The sequence below is a fragment of the Trachemys scripta genome, chromosome 5 (genome assembly GCF_013100865.1).
Source record: "Trachemys scripta elegans isolate TJP31775 chromosome 5, CAS_Tse_1.0, whole genome shotgun sequence".
NCBI classification, from domain to species: Eukaryota; Metazoa; Chordata; order Testudines; family Emydidae; genus Trachemys; species Trachemys scripta.
Genome location: NC_048302.1, coordinates 140261353 through 140282916, shown reverse-complemented (window position 1 = coordinate 140282916; position 21564 = coordinate 140261353). Strand labels below are relative to the sequence as shown.

Sequence of the window (21564 nt, the reverse complement as noted above, 5' to 3'; positions counted from 1 at the left end):
GTCCCCACTTCGGACTAAGGTACGCAAATTCAGCTACGTTAATAACGTAACTGAATTCGAAGTACCTTAGTCCGAACTTACCGCGGGTCCAGATGCGGCAGGGAGGCTCCCCCGTCGATGCCGCGTACTCCTCTCGCCGAGCTGGAGTACCGGCGTCGACGGCGAGCACTTCCGGGATCGATCCCAGAACATCGATTGCCTGCCGCCGGACCCTCCGGTAAGTGAAGACATACCCAAAGGTGCCACAAGTACTCCTGTTCTTTATGCTTGTTTAAAGGAACTCGTTGAGAATGTGAAAGTAGAAGGCAGCCTGGGTGAAAGTGATCATGAAATCATAGAGTTTGCAATTCTAAGGAAGGGTAGAAGGGAAAACAGCAAAATAGAGACAATGGATTTCAGGAAGGCAGATTTTGGGAAGCTCAGAGAGCTGATAGGTAAGGTCCCATGGGAATCAAGACTGAGGGGAAAAACAACTGAGGAGAGTTGGCAGTTTTTCAAAGGGACACTATTAAGGGCCCAAAAGCAAGCTATTCCGCTGGTTAGGAAAGATAGAAAATGTGCCAAAAGACCACCTTGGCTTAACCACAAGATCTTGCACGATCTAAAAAATAAAAAGGAGTCATATAAAAAATGGAAACTAGGACAGATTACAAAGGATGAATATAGGCAAACAACACAGGAATGCAGGGGCAAGATTAGAAAGGCAAAGGCACAAAATGAGCTCAAACTAGCTACGGGAATAAAAGGAAACAAGAAGACTTTTTATCAATACATTAGAAGCAAGAGGAAGACCAAAGACAGGGTAGGCCCACTGCTTAGTGAAGAGGGAGAAACAGTAACAGGAAACTTGGAAATGGCAGAGATGCTTAATGACTTCTTTGTTTCGGTCTTCACCGAGAAGTCTGAAGGAATGCCTAACATAGTGAATACTAATGGGAAGGGGGTAGGTTTAGCGGATAAAATAAAAAAAGAACAAGTTAAAAATCACTTAGAAAAGTTAGATGCCTGCAAGTCACCCGGGCCTGATGAAATGCATCCTAGAATACTCAAGGAGCTAATAGAGGAGGTATCTGAGCCTCTAGCTATTATCTTTGGAAAGTCATGGGAGACGGGAGAGATTCCAGAAGACTGGAAAAGGGCAAATATAGTGCCCATCTATAAAAAGGGAAATAAAAACAACCCAGGTAACTACAGACCAGTTAGTTTAACTTCTGTGCCAGGGAAGATAATGGAGCAAGTAATTAAGGAAATCATCTGCCAACACTTGGAAGGTGGTAAGGTGATAGGGAATAGCCAGCATGGATTTGTGAAGAACAAATCATGTCAAACCAATCTGATAGCTTTCTTTGATAGGATAACGAGCCTTGTGGATAAGGGTGAAGCGGTGGATGTGGTATACCTAGACTTTAGTAAGGCATTTGATACGGTCTCGCATGATATTCTTATCGATAAACTAGGCAAATACAAATTAGATGGGGCTACTATAAGGTGGGTGCATAACTGGCTGGATAACCGTACTCAGAGAGTTGTTATTAATGGTTCCCAATCCTGCTGGAAAGGCGTAACGAGTGGGGTACCGCAGGGGTCTGTTTTGGGACCGGCTCTGTTCAATATCTTCATCAACGACTTAGATATTGGCATAGAAAGTACGCTTATTAAGTTTGCGGATGATACCAAACTGGGAGGGATTGCAACTACTTTGGAGGACAGGGTCATAATTCAAAATGATCTGGACAAATTGGAGAAATGGTCTGAGTTAAACAGGATGAAGTTTAACAAAGACAAATGCAAAGTGCTCCACTTAGGAAGGAAAAATCAATTTCACAAATACAGAATGGGAAAAGACTGTCTAGGAAGGAGTACGGCAGAAAGGGATCTAGGGGTTATAGTGGACCACAAGCTAAATATGAGTCAACAGTGTGATGCTGTTGCAAAAAAAGCAAACATGATTCTGGGATGCATTAACAGGTGTGTTGTGAGCAAGACACGAGAAGTCATTCTTCCGCTCTACTCTGCTCTGGTTAGGCCTCAGCTGGAGTATTGTGTCCAGTTCTGGGCGCCGCATTTTAAAAAAGATGTGGAGAAATTGGAAAGGGTCCAAAGAAGAGCAACAAGAATGATTAAAGGTCTTGAGAACATGACCTATGAAGGAAGGCTGAAAGAACTGGGTTTGTTTAGTTTGGAAAAGAGAAGACTGAGAGGGGACATGATAGCAGTTTTCAGGTATCTAAAAGGGTGTCATAAGGAGGAGGGAGAGAACTTGTTCACCTTAGCCTCTAAGGATAGAACCAGAAACAATGGGTTTAAACTGCAGCAAGGGAGGTCTAGGTTGGACATTAGGAAAAAGTTCCTAACTGTCAGGGTGGTTAAACACTGGAACAAATTGCCTAGGGAGGTTGTGGAATCTCCGTCTCTGGAGATATTTAAGAGTAGGTTAGATAAATGTCTATTAGGGATGGTCTAGGCAGTATTTGGTCCTGCCATGTGGGCAGGGGACTGGACTCGATGACCTCTTGAGGTCCCTTCCAGTCCTATAATCTATGAAAAGTTGTGCAATGCTCCCTTATAACGTCGTTTGGCAGCTGCCTGCTTTGTCCACTGCTTGCAGAAAGAGCAGCCCATTGCAGCTAGCTGGTGGAGGCTTGGATCCAGGGTGGATCAGCAGCTCCCCATCAGCTCTCTGTTCCCCTAAGTTCCCTGTGCGGCAGCTGCCCAGAAGGCTATCAATTGCCGGCAGTTCAGCTGTCCTTTCCCCCACTGCCCTGTGCTGCTCCTGCCCTCTGCCTTGGAGCTACTCCCAGAAGCCTCCTGCTTGCTGTGCGGGTGGGAAGGGGAAGAAGGGGGTTAATGTCAGGGTGCCCCCCTTCCCCCTGCTCCTGCCCCACATTTACCCCATCTCCATAGAGGAGGGGGGGGGGGGGGACACGACAGGGCTCAGGATGGAGGGAGCTTGCTCGCAGCAGCTGCTGTCTCAACTTGCTGATCTAATTTAAAAAGGCAATGTACTTAGAGTGGGGTCAGCGTACTTAAAGGGGCAATGTGCATCTCCCTCTCACACATGGTGCGTGTCTCTGTCTGCCATGCTGTCTCCCTTCCCTCCATTTGTGCTGCCTTGTAGAGTGTGAGGCTACATTAGCAACAATGTGTTATCCCTTGAGGGCTCAGCCGAGTGCTAGCTCATCATTTAGCAGTAAGGCATTCCCTGGGAAATATCCTACCCTCTTCCACCCTCTGACTCCACCACCTCAACCAAGCTTCACAATCATCGTTGCTGTGTACAGTATTAAATTGTTTGTTTATAACTTATACTGTGTATAAATATATATAATATAGTCTTTTGTCTGATGAAAAAAAATTTCCCTGGAATCTAACCTCCCTCATTTACATTCATTCTTATGGGAAAATTGGATTCGGTTAACATCGTTAAACTTAAAATCGCATTTTTCAGGAACATAGCTACAACGTTAAGCGAGGAGTTACTGTATAAGGTGGGTGCGCCACTGGTTGAAAGACCAAACTCAAAGAATAGTTATCAATGGTTTACTGTCAAACTGGGAGGACGTATCTAGTGGGTCCCCACAGGGATCTGATACTACTGAATATTTTCATCAATTACATCAATAACGGAGAGGAGAATATGCTCATACAATCTGTGGATGACACCAAGCTGGGAGGGGTTGCTAGCACTCTGGAGGACAGGACATTTCTTAAAATGACCTGGAGAACTTAGAAGATTTGTGTAAAATCAGCAAGATGAAATTCAATAAAGACAAGTGCAAAGTACTACACTTAAGAAGGAAAAATTAAATACACAAATACATCTCAAATGCACAGCTACAAAACAAGGTAGACAGTAGTACTGCAGAAAAGGATCTGGGGGTTATAGTGGATCATAAATTAAATCTGAGCCAACAATGTGATGCAGTTGAGAAAAAGACTAATATTCTGGGGTGTACTGACAAGAGTGTCATATGTCAGACACAGGAGATACATATCCTGCTCTGCTTGGCACTGGTGAGGTCTGAGCTGGAGTACTGTGTCACATATGTTAAGGGCTGTTATAAAGAAGACTGTGATCAATTGTTCTCCAAGTCCACTGAAGGTGGGACAAAAAGTAATCCACTTAATCTGCAGCAAGGGAGATTTAGGTTTGATTTTGGGGAAAACTTTCTAACTCTAAGGGGAGTTAAGCTCTGGAACAGGAGTCCAAGGGAGGGCTTGGAATCTGCACCACTGGAAGTTTTTAAGAACAAGTTAAACAAACATTTGCCAGGGATGATCTAGGCACAGTTGGTCTGGCTCCTAGTAAGGGGCTGAACTAGATGACATCTCAAGGTGCCTTCCAGCCCTATATTTTTATGATTCTATGATATTAGAATATCCTCTAGTATTGTGGAGAGATGATGGGGGGGGGGGGGGGCTCTAGGAAAAAAGGAAACAGATGAAAAGTTTTGGATTTTGGTAAGGGAGGGTTGTTTTTATAAAGCCAACAAGGAGAGGAAACCTAACTCAACTAACTCTACCTACTCTAACACTAATTATAGACATTAGTAAGGTAATAATTAAGTCGCACAAAGCAAGGGAATGAACACTGCAGGGATTCTGTCTCACAGCCAAGGGCGTTAAGGAACTTAGCAGTAGCTGAGCCTACTCATCCTTATATGCCTTCAGTTACTGGGGGAAATGCAAGGACATCAGGGTGCACGCCTGGCCCCAATGGACACTGCTATTGCACACACGGGTCGTGTGTGTGTGTATCAAGAGTGGAATCTGTGTGGACAGTCACTCAGAGAGAAACCGAAGTTCCCCGAAACAGTGTTTCCAGATTAAAATGATCTGAGCCACACACAAGATGAACAGCCGTAACTAGGAGTGAAGAAAATAAAAGCAGTCAATGGACCAAAGGACCAGGATGCTCCCACTTACTGCTTTAGCATCTGTAAGGAAGTGAGAAGTTGTGAGGATTTTGCCTCCTTAATTCTATCCTTGCACGGAGCATTGCATTGCTTGAGACGATATACACTTGGCTCTGCTGGCAGAGATGTCCACAGGGATGCAGACTTGGTGTGCAGAGCACAGCCATATCACAAGACTGAGGATCACTCTCCTTTGCATCTCCACTTTCCATTCAATGTGCACCTGCCGGAGCCAGAAAAGGCACTCACCTCTGGGCTGAGAAGATACCATAGAACACTGCAGAAGTCCCGTTTACAGAGTGCAAGGTAAATACATCCTTCAGTAAATTGAAGTTGGTTCCACTCTCTGGATCCAAGCAAACCAGCTGGGTCTTTAGGAAAGTTGTCCACCTCTTCTGCAGGGTCTTCAGGCCTCCCAAGTCCCCCTAGAGAGAGAGCAGAAAGGAGACATTTATACTCAGGAAAAAGAGGATTCATCTGCTGCTCTCAGCTTCTAGCAAGAGCTTATCTTAACTCATCCAAGCATCTTGGGTATTCTTCTGTTCAAGCATTAGCACTGTGCTTTCACTAGGGGCTTCTATGACCAACAGGTCCATTCCAGTGTCCTCAAACACAGAAGGAGGCAGCCCCAAGATTAGGGCAGGATATGTACACAAAGTCAGACTGGAAATAAAGCATACATTTTTAACCATGAGGGACGTGATGGATTCTCCATCATTGACAAATTTTAAATCAAGATTGGTTGTTTTTCTAAAAGATCTGTTCTGGGGATTATTTGGGGGAAGTTCTATGGTCTGTGTTATACAGGAGATCAGACTAGATGATCACAATGGTCTCTTCTGGCATTGGAATCTACAAAATATATTGGAATGACAGAGTAGGGAAATGGCACTATATGTAATAGAAAGCAGAGAGTCATATATAGTGAAAATCTCAAATAAACCAGACTGTACCATAGAATGCCTATGGATATAAATCCCCTGGTTGAATAATAAGAGTTTAACAGTAGGAATATACCACCAACAACATAACCAGGATGGTGATGGTGAAATGCTCTCGGAGAGTAGAGAAGCTCCAAAACCAGAAAACCCAATGGTAATGGGGGATTTCAACTATCCCCATAGTGACTGGGTACATGTCACCTCAGGACAAGATGCAGAAATAAAGTTTCTAGACATCATTACTGACTGCTTCTTGGAGCAGCTAGTCCTGGAACCTATAAGGAGGGAGGCAATTCTTGATTTAGTCCTCAGTGGAGCACAGGATCTGGTCTAAGAGGTGAATATCGCTGAAATGCTGGGTAATAGCAACCATCATGTAATTATATTTAACATCCTTTTGGGGGGAAAATACCAAAGAAACCCACCACGGTAGCATTTAACTTCAAAGAGGGGAACGACACAAAAATGAGGATTGTTAAACAGAAATTAAAAGGAATAATCGCAAGAATAAAATGCCTCCAAGCTCCATGGAACTTTTTAAACATATAATAGAGGCTCAATTAAATATATAGCCAAAATAGAAAATGCAATAAAAAACAACAACACGCAGATCAAAAAAAATGCCACCATGGCTAAACAACAGAGTTGAAGAGGTGGTTAGAGACAAAAAGGAATCCTTTAAAAACTGGAAGTTAAATCCTACTGAGGAAAACAAAAAAGAGCATAAATTCTGGCAAGTCAAGTGTCGAAGGAAAATTAGGCATGCCAAAAAAGAATTTGAAGAGCAACTAGCAAAAGACACAAACTGACAGCTAGGGTGACCATATATCCCAATTTTATAGCAACAGTCCCGATATGGTGCTTTGTCTTATATAGGAGCCTATTACCTCCCACCCCCATCCCAATTTATCTGGTCACCCTACTGACAGCAAAGAATTTTAAGTACATCAGAAGCAGGAAGCCTGCCAGACTGATTGGCAGTGGGGCCACTGGCTGATTGAGGTGCTAAAGGAGGCTTAAGGAAGACAAGGCCATTGCGGAGAAACTAAATGAATTATTTACATCCGTCTTCACTGCAGAGGATGTGAAGGAGATTCCCACAGCCAGGCTATTTTTGTTAGGTTGACGAATCTGAAAAACTGTCCCAGACTCAGGTGTCAATCAAGGTGGGTTTGGAACAAATTGATCAGTTAAACAGTAATGTTACCTGGACCAGATGGTATTCATTCAAGAGTTCTGAAGGAATTCATACAAGAAATTGCAGAACTAATGACCTATTGCTTAAATCAGCTTCTGTACCAGATGACTGGAGGATAGCTAATGTAATGTCAATTTTGTAAAAAGGCTTCAGAGGCGATCCTGGCAATTACAGGCTGGTAAGCCTAACTTCAGTACTAGGCAGATTGATTAAAACTATAGCAAAGAACAGAATTATCAGGCTCACAGATGAACATATGTTGGAGAAGAGTCAACTCAGCCTTTTGTAAAGGGAAATCATGCCTCACCAATCTACTACAATTCTTTGAGAGTATCAACAAGCACACATACAGGTTGATCCAATTAACACAATGCACTTGGACCTTCAGAAAAACTCTGACAAGTTCCAACACCAAAGGCTCTTATGCAAAGTAAGCAGTCATGTGCTGTTCAACACATTCATAAATTACCTGAAAAAGGAGTAAACAGTGAGGTGGCAAAATCTGCAGATGATACAAAATTACTCAAGATAGTTAAGTCCAAAGCAGACTGGAAAGAGTTACAAAGGGATCTCACAAAGCTGGGTGACTGGGCAACACAACGACAGATGAAATTCCATGTCGATAAATGCAAAGTAATTCACATTGGAAAACATAATCCCAGCTACACATACACAATGAGGGGGTCTAAATTTGCTGTTACCACTCAAGAAAGCTCTTGGAGTCATTGTGGATAGTTCTCTGAAAACATCTGCTCAGTGTGTAGTGGCAGTCAAAAAAGCTAACAATGTTATTACCTTTCCTAATGGTTCCTAAATCAGAAAATGTAATGCCACTATATAAATCCATGATATGCCCACACCTTGAATGACCATGCAGTTCTGGTCATCCCACTTCAAAAAAAGATATGTTTGAAGTGGAAAAAGTGCAGAGGAGGGCAGCAAAACTGATTAAGGGTATGGAACAGCTGCTGTATGAGGAGAGATTAAAAAGACTTGAACTGCTGAGTTAGAAAAGAGATGGCAGGGGGGAGGGGGTGCTCTGCTAGAGAATGGTGTGGAAAAAGTGAATACAGAAGTGTTATTTACTCCTCCTCATAATACAAGAACCAGGGGTCACCCAATGAATCAATAGGCAGCAGGTTCAAAAGAAAACAAAAGGAAATACTTCTTCACACAATGCGCAGTCAACCTGTGGAACACATTGCCAGGGAATGTTGTGAAGGCCAAAATTATAACAGGGTTGAAAAAAGAATGAGAAGTTCATGGAGGATAGGTCCAGCAATGGCTATTAGCCAAGATGGTCAGTGATGTAACCTCATGCTCTGTGTCGCTAGCCTCTACCTCCCAGATAGCGGGAGTGGACGACAGCGGATGGATCACTCAATAGCACTATTCTGTTCATTCCCTCTGAAGCTCCTGGCACTGGCTGCTGTTGGAAGACAAGATATTGGGCTAGATGGACCATTAGTCTGACCCAGTATGGCCATTCTTATTGTAAACCACTCTCAACAGGCCAAGATAACAGAAAGAAAGTTTCAATTGGCAGAATACATAACCACCAGAGGCCGCATTAAATTATTGATGAATGATCTTGAATGCAAGCTTAAGCTACCCAACTGGGCATGGTCTGTGTTACAGCTAACATAGCATGTTAGACAATAGATAAGCATGTGTAGCTGTAGCTGTGTCAGTCCCAGGATATTAGAGACAATTCATATAGGAAAACAATAAAAGACAAAAACCACCCTGTCACTGGTGGATGAACACTTTTCACAAAGTGATCACCCTATATCTGACCTCTTAGTCCTCATCTTCAAAACAAACCCGCACAACATTTTCAAAAGACAAGCCTGGGAGCTTAAATTCACTATTCTGCTATACACTAAAAATCATGTACTGGACAGAGACACTGGATTTATGGGTTATTACAACAATCTGTAACTCACTAATACCCCCCTCCCCCGCCGTTTTGTGTCAACAGACCACTCTACCTTGAATGGTCCCTTATAATACATGCTAACTTATGCTAAACAATCTGTTGCACATAGCATTTAGCTGTGATGCGGTAAGTACCTTTCCCAGTCCTGAAGCAGAGCTCTGAGAGACTCAAAAGCTTGTCTCTCTCACCAACAGAAGTTGGTCCAAAAAAACATATTACCTCACCCACCTTGTCCCTCTAACAGATGAGCATTGAGCTTTGCAATACACAGACAGGCAGACTCCCTGATCATGGAATTTACAATGATAATGAGGGTAAAGCCACACCCTGCGCTGCACAGCAAGCTGGACTTAGATTCTGCAGGGGCACACTGGGAGGTTTGCAGTAAATGCAGATAAATTACAAATAAAGCATTTTTATTAAACATGGATGTGATCAGTAGTCAGTATGGCAACCTGTGTTCTTTATTTGTATATTATTTTAGAGCCTATAGAGCCTTTAGTACTGACAGATTGACTCCCGCCTCCGATCAGCCCATGATGCCATCCTGCACCACCCACTTGTAAATTTTCAAACAAGCACCTTCTGTGCTTTTTCCCATGCTGCCTCTTGAGCATGGAAGGTGCTCCTCACAAACATCTGCAAAACGAACTCACTGTTCTCCTTCAAATGCCGTCTTAAAACTGCCGTGAAGCCTACAAAAATTTGACAATGTTTAGGCTGCTACTTCACTGATACCACTGTCTTTTGTGCTGACCAATACTGTCTCATTGTTTCCTTTTACTCCATCTGTATCCATCAGTCATCTCGTCTTAGACTTGCATTGTAAGCTCTTGGAGGCAGTGACAGCCTTTTGGGTCTGTATTTTGCACCTAGCACAATGGGCTCTTGGTCCATGACTGGGCTCCTAGGCACTATGATAATAAATAAGAGCCGAATCACACATCAGAGCCCTGTTGTGCTGGGTGCTGCATAGACACAATGAGAGAGGCACTGTCCCACAGGGTTCGTAACTTAAGACAAGCAGGAACAGGTGGACATAAGCAGCTAAGGAAGTGGGGGAGGGCATACTGGGGTAACACAGCAGAAAGACAGTTACATATTAGTTTTTAAAAGGTATTCAACACGCAATCAACTTTAATGACATTGGAAGACCCTGCCTAGCCCTTTAAGCTGGCTATTTACTATTGATGTCACAGCAGATGTGGGGCTTGGAAAGGGTCATGGAGGAGGACAGGACAGTCTTTATGGACTAGCTCGTGGAGGGAAGAGGAGCCATGGAGGAAAGCACAGAGATGCTTGTGGGAGACGCAGACTAGCAGGACATGGATGACGGCCCATATGATGGAGAGGAGGAGACTGCACGGGAGGCAATGCAGAGGAAATACAGGCAGGAATGTCCAGGTAAGCAGCATGAGCTGAGGACAGAGATCATGGAGAAGTAAGAGAAGATGAGGCTGAGAGGCAGGAGGGAGAACTAGGAGTTCAAAGGGAGCCCTCAAGGCTCAGCAGAAGCTGAACACGCTCTGCGGGTGCAGTGAGATAGGTTATTTTTGCAGTGGAGGTTTGGACAGAGACGAGAGGTGGGTGTGTGTGTCAGGGAGGCCAGAGAGGAGGAATTTGCTGTGGTGGAGGTGTGGATGGCCAAGGCCGGGACCAGAGTTTGGCTGTGTGGATGGAGAGGAGTGGACAGAATCTGGAGATACAGCAGAGCGCAGTTTAGTGACAGAATCTGATCAGGGATGGAAGATGTTCTTCAGCAAAGAGAGCAGAGGGGCTCCAAGTCCACATGGACACCCCTGCCTCCAGGCGGTGGAAGGACATATTGTGCTCCTGACAGTGTTACGACAGTGAGATGTAAAAGTGAGGGCATGGCCATGTACCATCACTGCATATCCCATAGGCTCTTCTGGCAGAAGCAGGTTTCCAGTTCTGGTTGTGACGGTGCACCCCATAATGCTTTATGGGAATATGCTTATGAATGTATAAATGACATAACTGGAATATGTTTTATGCTACATATGCCATGTAACATATCTCTGTAAAGGTTATGATCTACTAAATATATTCATCCTATTAGTATGTATGTGTCATTTTTGTATTCAAAGTTATGAATATTGGCTGTGTACTTGTTTAATTTTAAGTAGCTTCAGTGAAGCAGTTGGTCAGCTTCCTGAGAAAAGACTATTCTCAGTAAGTGCCCAATCAAAAAACACTTAAGCCAACAATGAACTTGGAGACGACAATCCACATCTGAGCTTTCCCAGGAATGTGACCTGGCTGGTAAGGAACTCAGTCATGCATGGACATGTGACTCCAAAACTCCATCTTAGAGCTGAATTCTGGATAAGAGAGAGGAGGGGGACCACCCACAAGAGAGTCTATTTAAGCCCCTGAAAACCCCTCCATTTTGTCTTCAGCTGGCTCAAGAGATAGTCTCTCTACACCCAAAGGTTACCTAAAAGAGACTGGAACAAAGGACAGTAACCACAGGGATGGGAGTGATTGCTGGACCCAGACTAGAAGGAGGCTAGTCTGTAAAAGAAGCTTACTGGAACATCTCTGAGGGTGAGTTTTCATCAGTAATCACTTTCTTACTGTATTAGGCATAGACTTGCATGTTTTATTTTATTTTGTCTCGTAATTTACTTTTTTCTGTCTGTCATTGCTTGGAACCACTTGAATCCTACTTTTTGTATTTAATAAAATCATTTTTTACTTATTAATTAACCCAGAGTATGTATTAATACGGGGGGGGGGGGGTAAACAGCTGTGCATATCGCTCTATCAGTGCTATAAAGGGCGAACAATTTATGAGTTTACCCTGCATAAGCTTTATACAGGGTAAAACGGATTTATTTGGGGTTTGGACCCCATTGGGAGCGGGCATCTGCATGTTGGAGACAGGAACATTTCTTAAGCTGTTTTCAGTTAAGCCTGCAGCTGTTAGGGGATGAGGTCCAGACTTGGGTCTGTGTTTGCAGCAGACTAGTGTGTCTGGCTCAAACCAGGCAGGGCACTGAAGTCCTAAGCTGCCAGGGGAAACAGGCTCAGCGGTAGTCTCAGCACATCAGTTGGCAGTTCCCAAGGGGTTTCTGTGATCCAATCCATCACACTGGTGTCCTGGCCGGAAAAGGGTAATTACTTTTTACCGCCTCCTGAGAGTGGCAGACATCCTCGGACTGGCAGGCAGCTTTCACCTTGCTGCCAGGTGCCTGTGAGGCCATCCCCTCCCTTCTGCATTGTGGGAGCCCTGGGGATTATACCTTGCAGACTCTGGCCACACGTGGGACCTTCACTTGTTCATAGAAGTCATACTCTCTGGCTGTCTCCGTGAAGAAGAAATAGATTTTGTCGTCCTCTCCACTCTCGCCCCCTCTCAGAAAAGTGGAGCCCACAAAGACTGGGTCTATGGATACAGGTGAGAGACAATCACAACAGGAAATGAATTATCGGAGGTTCAAATGCTGAACAAGGCAGATTCTCCCCCTTCCCCCCCCCCGGTGACTACCACTGTTCCTGGGCAAAGGGTCAGTATATGGATATCATCCCTACCTGCCCTGGACACTCTCAGGGGCCAAGAGGAGGCAGGATTCACTTGGCATCTTCTCTGTGTCTCATCGGCCATTGATGGTCTCCAAGACTCCCACCCCCATCCCCCTCAGAAACCTCCATCTCCCTCCTTCTCTTTTTCTGTCCCCAGATCTGTTAGAGACTTAGCAAAGGCAGCATCTTGGACCCTGGACTTCAGAAAAGCAGACTTTGACTCCCTCAGGGAACTGATGGGCAGGATCCCCTGGGAGAATAACACGAGGGGGAAAGGAGTCCAGGAGAGCTGGCTGTATTTTAAAGAATCCTTATTGAGGTTGCAGGAACAAACCATCCCAATGTGTAGAAAGACTAGTAAATATGGCAGGCAACCAGCTTGGCTTAACAGTGAAATCCTTGCTGATCTTAAACACAAAAAAGAAGCTTACAAGAAGTGGAAGCTTGGACAAATGACCAGGGAGGAGTATAAAAATATTAGTCAGGCATGCCGGAGTGAAATCAGGAAGGCCAAATCACACTTGGAGTTGCAGATAGCAAGAGATGTTAAAAGTAACAAGAAGGGGGGAGGGATAGCTCAATGGTTTGAGCATTGGCCTCCTAAACCCAGGGTTGTCAGTTCAATCCATGAGGGGGCCATTTAGGGAAACTGGGGCAAAAATCTGTCTGGGGATTGGTCTTGCTTTGAGCAGGGGGTTGGACTAGATGACCTCCTGAGATCCCTTCCAACCCTGACATTCTATGATTCTGTGATTTCCATTGGTCACTCACCGTTCAACCAGGTCACTGAGATCTCTGTCCGGATGCGCTCCTCAAGGTTTCCTGTTGCTCTGGAGATGATGGGCTGTGTCCCCAGGAAGTTGCTGACAGTGGCAGCATACAGGACACCATCTAGAGGAAGGTCCAAGATGTGACAGGTGTGAAAGTCACAAAGGACCAACATGCAATGCAGGGAAAGAGATGGGGGAGGGGAAGGGAGTACACCGTGGCCAGGCTATAATGCAGAGCTGTGCCTGAACCTAGAAGGAAAATGTGCCAAATTGGGCTTTGGTGTAACATCTGGATGGCAAGGAGACGCTGGGTTTTACCCCATTTTCCACCCACATTCAGCAGCTGGTTTAGAATGCTAGTGGCTACCACTTGTGGCCTCGGTGCTAACCCAGTCACGTGGCACCCTTCTCCAGTTGGAGATGGAAGGGAATCTTCCTAACCAAGTCAGTCACTGCACTCTGCCTGGCTACCCACGGCTCAAGCACAGGCAAGACATCGAGGACCAGGTTTGGGAGATTCTAGGTCATGGGGGCACCCTGGGCCTTGGTAGCCTCAGTCCTGGATGCTCAGGTCAGTGTATTTAAAAAGCGTTCACTTTCAAACACTAAATGGTTCAAGGTGGTGCAGACCTCATGCGGCCCGCGCCAGCTCCTGGAGTGGGCACCAGCAGATGCCACTTTGTGATGTGCACAGTGTAATTTGTATCCCTCTCCAGCTCCGGGTCAGGACATGGATTATGGGGTTTTAAACGTAGGTCACCGGTTCCGTTCAGAGTAGATAGTAATCCTGGGAAGTCATTGCCCCCATGTAGTGACTCTGGGGAACGGAGGGCTGGTGCTTCTGTCCAGCTCCTAACAGACAGGTGTCCACATTGCCACTGTAACTAACTGGCCCTGCAAGCAGTCTCCGCAGAGGAGGCCAAGGACTGAATTCCCTTTACACCTGGACGGTGAGGGAAGTTTGTTCGCTTGCTGCTGCTACCCCCAACATGCTTCTTTCTTCCAGAGCCAGTCTTGCTCCTTGCACCGAGTTCCAGACCAAACCAAAATGCCGCTGACAGTGCAACGAACGTACCGACCATTACGGCTGCTGACTCTTGCGTAGGCTCAAAGGGGCATTTCCCCCGGCCACTTTCCTGCCGCTCCACACTGCTGAAATTGGCCACCTTCTGCAATAAAAGCAAAGAAAGTTCAGCCACCCCGTTTGGGTTTGGGGAGGGGCTTACAGACACCATCCCCCTGGGGGCTGTCTGGGGTGGGACAGGCTGATGTTAAGCTAGATAGATTGTGTGGCCTCTCAATGGTGGAAGCCCCAGGACTTGTCCCCTCCCTTGTTTAACTTGTTACTACAGCCAAGAGAGCATTTATTTTTTGCTGTAGTGCTTCGTTACAAAGGCCATTAACCACTCACTGGAGACCCCAATCCTTCCCTGGGTTCCTGCCTCACCACCACCCCACTCAGGACTGGAAATTTAATACATGGAGGAAATGTTCTGTGATTAAAACACTGCCTGGGGCCTCAGGAAGGTTCAACCCCTGGTTCTGACATGGACTCCTGGCATGACCATGGGCAACTCACTTCCCCTTCTGCACAATGGGGATACTACTTCCATAGCTCACCAAGAGGCGGAGGGTGAATTCCTTACGGCCTCTGAGGGCTCAAACTAGAGTGATGAAGCCACAGAAAAGCCTCTCATTAGCTTTAGGTTCATCCTTCTTGATCTCTGCCCATTTCCCCAAGCAGGCAGCACTGGACTCTTCTCCTCGCCCATTCAACCCCCTCGCTTTACTCCCTCCCCCAACAGGCACTGGGCCCTTACAATGAAGCCGCACTGTGGATCAAAAGCAAAGGTCCCGCAGGTGAAGAGGTGGCTCTCATCAGCAAACTCCAGAATGCGGATGTAATTGTGACACTCTGCCTGCAGGGACAGAGCAAACAGTCATGACACAGGCACTGTGAAAAGCACAACCAGCCACTGATGTCAAGGATTGAATGCAAGAGGAGAGAAGTGCATAGGCGCCGACTCCTTGGGTGCTCTGGGGCTGGAGCACCCATGGGGAAAAATTAGTGGGTTCTCTACACCCACTGGCAGCCAAGCTCCCCAGCCCGCCCCCCCTCACCTCACCTCCCAGCACGTCACGTCTCCGCTCCTCCCTCCCTCCCAGCGCTTGCCACTGTCAAAGGGCTGTAGTAAGCGCTGCGAGGGAGGAGGGGGAACGTGGTGCGCTCAGGGGAGGAGGCGGGGAAGAGGCGGGGCTGGGACAGGGATTTGGGGAAGGAGTCGAATAGGGGCAGGGAGGGGGTGGAGACAGGGTTGGAATGGGAGCGGGAGGGGGAGGAGGTGGGGCAGGGACTTTGGGGAAGGGATTGAAATGGGGGCAGGAGGGGGTGGGGAAGGGGTTGAAATGGGAGCAGGGCCAGGGGTGTCATGCACCCACTGGCGCCAGAAGAAGTTGGCGCCTATGGAGGAGCGGACCCCTCTTACTCACGTAAGTAGTAATCGCAGGGTAGGCACTCACAGCCATGTCAGTAGGTGACATAACTACTCAATTCCCCGCAGTAACTGACAACATGCTGGGGACACTGTGTGAATGTGTCATATCCATGAGTATGCCTGACTTTTCAGCCAGCAGAGCCAGAAGAAGCACCTAAGAGAATCTTTACCACGAAGGACAGACCACGAAATGCAGAGCTGGAAGGGACCTTGAGAAGTCATGAAGTTCTATCCCCTGCACTGAGGCAGAACCAGGTAAACCTAGAACATCCCTGACAGGTGTTTGGCCAATCTATTCTTAGAAATCTCCAGTGATGGAGATTCCACAACTCAGACTCAAAGGTCAGAAGGAACCATCATGATCATGTAGTCTGACCTCCTGCACATCACAGGCCACAGAACTCCACCCTCCCACTCCTGTAATAGATCCTTCACTTCTGCCTGAGTTACTGAAGTCCTCAAATCGTGGTTTAAAGACATCAAATTACAGAGAATCCACCTCCTTTGGAAGCCTGTTCCAGAGCTTAACTATCTTTATAGTTAGAAAGTTTTTCCTAATACAGTAGAAGCCCGTTTAACCATCTTTCTGTATTAACTGAACCAAGCCCTTCCGCCTGGGCTTGACAGCACAAGTCCCGCACATTCTCCTGATTATCCGAATTTTTGATTATCCGATCTGGCCTTGGTCCCAAGTAGATTGGATAAATGGGGTTCCCCTGTACCAAACTGAAATCTCCCTTGTTGTCCTACCATCAGTGGACATGGAGAACAATTGATCACTGTAGTCTTTACAACAGCCCTTAACATAAGAACAGCCATACTGGGTCAGATCAATGGTCCTTCTAGCCCAGTATCCTGTCTTCCAACAGTGGCCAACAGGTGCTTCAGAGGGAATGAACAGAACAGGGAATCAAGTGATCCATCCCTTGTCACCCATTCCTAGCTTCTGGCAAACAGAGGCTAGGGACACTTCAGAGCATGGTTTTGCATCACTGCCACATTGGCTAATAGCCATTGATGGGCCTATCCTCCATGACCTTATCTAGTTCTTTTTTGAACCCTGTTATAGTCTTGGCCATCACAACATCCTCTGGCAAAGAGTTCCACAGGTTGACTGCATTGTGTGAAGAAATACTGCCTTTTGTTTGTTTTAAACCTGCTGCCTATTAATTTCATTGGGTGACCCCTAGTTCTTGTGTTATGAGAAGGTGTAAATAACACTTCCTTATTTATTTTCTCCACACCAGTCATGACTTTACAGACCTCTATCATATCCCTCCCCCTTAGTCATCTCTTTTCCAAGCTGAAAAGTCCCAGTCTTATTAATCTCTCCTGATATGGAAGCTGTTCCATACCCCTAATCTTTTTTGTTGCCCTTTTCTGAACCTTTCCCAATTCCAATATATCTTTAATTGAGGTGGGGTGACCAGATATGCACACAGTATTCAATATGTGGGTGTACCGTGGATTTATATAGAGGCAATATGATATTTTCTGACCTATTATCTATTCCTTTCTTAATGATTCCCAGCATTCTGTTCACTTTTTTGACTGCCACTACACATTGAGTGGATGTTTTCAGGGAACTATCCACAATGACTCCAAGATCTTTCTTGAGTGGTAACAGCTAATTTAGACCCCATTATTTGATGTGTATAGTTGGGATTATGTTTTCCAATGTGCATTACTTTGCATTTATCAACAATGAATTTCATCTGCCATTTTTGTTGCCCAGTCACCCAGTTTTGTGAGATTCCTTTTTAACTCTTCGCAGTCTGCTTTGGACTTAACTATCTTGAGTAATTTTGTATCATCTGCAAATTTTGTCACCTCACTATTCACCCTTTCCCCCAGATCATTTATGAATATGTTGAATAGCACTGGTCCCAGTACAGATCCCTGGGGGACACCTCTCTCTATTCTGAAAACTGACCATTATTTCTACCCTTTGTTTCCTGTCTTTTAATCACTTACTGATCTATGAGAGGACCTTCCCTCTTATCCCATGACTGCTTACTTTACTTAAGAGCCTTTGGTGAGGTCAAAGGCTTTCTGAAAATCTAAATACACTATATCCACTGGATCCCCCTTGTCCACATGCTTGTTGACCCCCTCAAAGAATTCTAGTAGATTGGTGAGGCATGACATTTCTTTACAAAAACCATGCTGACTCTTCCCCAACAAATTGTGTTCATCTAGGTGTCTGACAATTCTGTTCTTTACTATAGTTTCAACCAATTTGCCTGGTACTGAAGTTAGGCTTACTGGCCTACAATTGCCAGGATTGTATCTGGAGTCTTTTTTATAAATTGGAGTCACATTAGGTATCCTTTATCCATCTGATTCAGAAGCTGATTTAAATCCTGGGTGAGAGAAAATAAAGAAGAAATTCTGCCCTGTTTTGCTACAACAGGATCCTTTGATCCCTGGTTATGCAGTGCACTATCCAATGAACTGCCTGGGACAAGGATGGGATGGGCCTTCCATGATCTCTGTACAATATAGTGCACACCACTGGTTCTCAGACCCAAAGCCTAACAAACATGTACCGTCCTCAGGGCCCAGTGTCACCCCACGCCCTGTTCTAAGCCAAATAGACCATGCAGCAGCTCTCAAGGCTCCTGTAGCCCTAGGGCTCAAAAAGCAGGTGGGATTGGCTGGGAAAGCCAGGGTCCTGAGGGGCAGGGCAGAGAGACTATCATAAAAGAAATATTGCCACGGTACAAGGGACAGCCAGCATCTGCTAGCAATAATGTTTTTAAAACTTTAGAAAATGGTACCAGGTTCGAAGTGCAGCAAGACCAGAGGTTTTATCATTATTTAAAACAAGTGTCCTACTAGAGACAAATGGAAGCATATGTACAGGAGGAAATGCAAACACCCAGGGTAAATTCCTCTGCTTCTTTCCTTTTGTGCTAATAAAAGTAATCAGAAATAAAACAGAAATAGGGAGAGGGTCAGAGAAATTCAATGAGAAAAATATGATTGAATCCAGCTCACCAAATGTCCTAGATGCTTGCAATCCTGTCCCATCCTACCTTCCTCTTCTCCCTACGACTGTTGGTTAAACCCACTTGCTAGGTCTGGTCTTAAAATGTAGCTCCCAATCCTGCCAACAGCTACATGAGTATGTCATAGATTTGCTACTGCAGAGCGCCTCCTCATTGTGAGACCCAGCATTGCAGCCCCACATCCTCACTCTCCACCTTATGACTTTGGTGGTCTGTGCAGTGACTTGGCCCAACAGCCTGGTCAGGCTAAGTGTCCCACTAGAAAAATTAGGGATTTCTTTTGACTGAGGTGGTAAATCAAAGACCCAGAAACTCAGACATTTCCCACAGTGAGAGAACAGGCTTTGGCCAGGTGCAAGAGGCTATTTTTCAAATCAAATTATGAACGTCTGAAAATGTGCCACCAACATTTGTTTGGAAGGAAATCGCTGGCACACAAACACTACGGTGGTGGGCACCTCACCCAGCCTGAGCACTGAAATTTGCTATTATTGCCCTCAAAATGTGTGTGGCCGAACCACAATTTAAAGGCAGGAGCATCAATAAAATTCTTACCACCACAGCAGAGCTGCTGGGCTTACCTCTAACACTCCTTCTCCCAGACCAGATCGACATGTAGAAAGTGGAGGTCTGGCAGCAACCCATCTCCTACTCACAGTCAGATTCAAACAGCGTCTAGGGGATTAACTGTCTCAGAACACAAGGCTTACCTGACCAGAACAGGGATGCATGAAGCCTGGTCACTCACCTGACAGGAGCTAGCACCAGGTGCTTCAGAGGAAGATAGGAGCACCCCCCTGCAGACAGTAAAGGGCTAACCTGCCAGAAGGTAAGCTGTTGGTTATACATAAAGCAGGAGGGTCTATCCCTTGCGCATGTTTATCCTATCAAATGTAAGTGGACCGTCTGTTTATCAGAAAAACAGTCCACCTCTCTGAAACCCAAAAAGCTCTCAACTCCATGATATACTATGGCAAGGGGAGTCCACAGATTTATTGGGCATTGTGTGTAAAAAATTTCCTATGATCTGTTTTAAATTGGTTTCCTTTCGATTTCATTGACTGCTTCCTTGTCTGTATTGGGAGAGGATAAACAGGATTCTCTATCTACCACTCATCTAGATAGTGATTTATCTGCATGACAGTAGCACCCAAAATATGCTAGGTGCTTTCCCAAAGTACAGAGTAAAGTCCCTGCCCCAAAGAACTCACAAAACCTCTCTCACATCCTCACTCACTAGCCTCCTCTACTAATTAAACATAGTCCTAATCCTTTTACTATCTCCTCACACGGAAGTCTTTCTACATCCTAATCATTTGCCACCCATTCTCCCAAACACCCTCTACTTCTTTGTTTAACTCCCCTCCAACCCTTCCCCCCCCCCGCTTTTTCTATACAGGGTGAACAGAACTGATTCTGATAACCCAGGTGAGGGTATGCCATTGATTCCTATCATGGCATTACAACATTCTGGGTATCCTTTGCACCCCAATCCTTATATATCCTGCCATACCTTTGCTTGTTTTTATTCTGTATTATTTGTATTACAAGGTTACCGAATGTACTCAACTGAGATTAGGGTCCCATTGTTCTGGGTGCTCTACACGCTCCTGGAAAGAGACAACCACTGCCTCAGAGCCTAAAGCCTAAACAGGAGACAGATATGGAAGGTGAAACAGGCATAGAGAAGTGAAGTGACTTAACCAAGGTCACTTGTCAGGTAAATGGCAGAGCCCAGGTCTCTTGACTCCCAGTCCCATGCCCATCCACTAGATTAGACTACCTCCTCTGACACTTATCAGGGAGAAAGAACTGATTCAAGGATGAAAAACCAGAAAGGGCTAGAGAGGCTGAGGGAAGGTATAATGCCAAGGTCTCAGAGATCTTCACTGAGTGCTTGGCCCCTCACTACAGCCAGAGAGGGACTGGCCTCAGAACAGAGAGGGTTGAGACAAGCAGAGTTTATTGCTGGTGCTGGAAAAGATCAAAACCCTCAAGGGAATGAAGCCCAAAGAGCACTAATGCAGTAAGCCTGGTCCCGCTGATGACGGAAATTCGATTGGCAAGCGAGGAGCGTATAGAAATAGGCTCATAATGGAAACTGCTTTGTAACCTGAGTTTACCAAGTGCCATCAGATCTGGGAACTTTACTTTTATGCAGCTGAAAGCCTAAACTGATTATTTTTGCATGAAATCAGTGCCCAGAATGAGCAGGAAAGGGGGCCAGAGGAAAGTGCAATCCACCGGCACTCTCCCAAGGAATGCTTCTCACACATATAGGTGGAGAACCGTATTTTGGGAATCAGTGACTCTGAAAAGACCTTGTGGGTTATGATGGAAATCAGCTGAACATGAGCTCCCCATGTCATGTGGTGCCTCAGTGAGCAAATATGATTCTTGGCTGTATGAACAGAGGAATATCGAGTAGGAGCTGGGAGGTGATCTTACCCATATATACAGCATTAGTGAGACTATTACTGGTTACAGTTCTGGTTCCTGAAAAGGCAGTTGACAACTGAAAAGGAGAGCTACAAGAATGATTCAAAATCTGAAAAACCTGCCTTATAGTGAGAGATTGAAGAAGCTCAATCTGTTTAGCTTAATAAACAGGGCTAAGAGGAGATCTGATCACTGTCTACAAGCACCTACATGGGGAGAAGATTTCTGATGGTAAACTGCTTTTTAAAACTAGTAGATAAAAGCAGAATAATATCCAATCAACGGCTGGAAGCTGAATCTAGACAAATT

At 45.4% G+C, this 21564-nt stretch overlaps 1 protein-coding gene across 1 annotated transcript in view; it reads right to left on the bottom strand.

The window, feature by feature from the left end:
* SEMA4F (ssemaphorin 4F) overlaps positions 1-21564 on the bottom strand; it is a 104380-nt gene that overhangs the window by 49805 nt on the left and 33011 nt on the right. Inside the window, exons 3-7 of the mRNA XM_034772341.1 lie at positions 15131-15225; positions 14386-14479; positions 13312-13431; positions 12261-12403; positions 5166-5341 (exon numbers count right to left, since the gene is read on the bottom strand). Of these exons, the coding sequence (XP_034628232.1) occupies positions 5166-5341; positions 12261-12403; positions 13312-13431; positions 14386-14479; positions 15131-15225 (628 nt within the window). The remainder of the gene's footprint in view (positions 1-5165; positions 5342-12260; positions 12404-13311; positions 13432-14385; positions 14480-15130; positions 15226-21564) is intronic.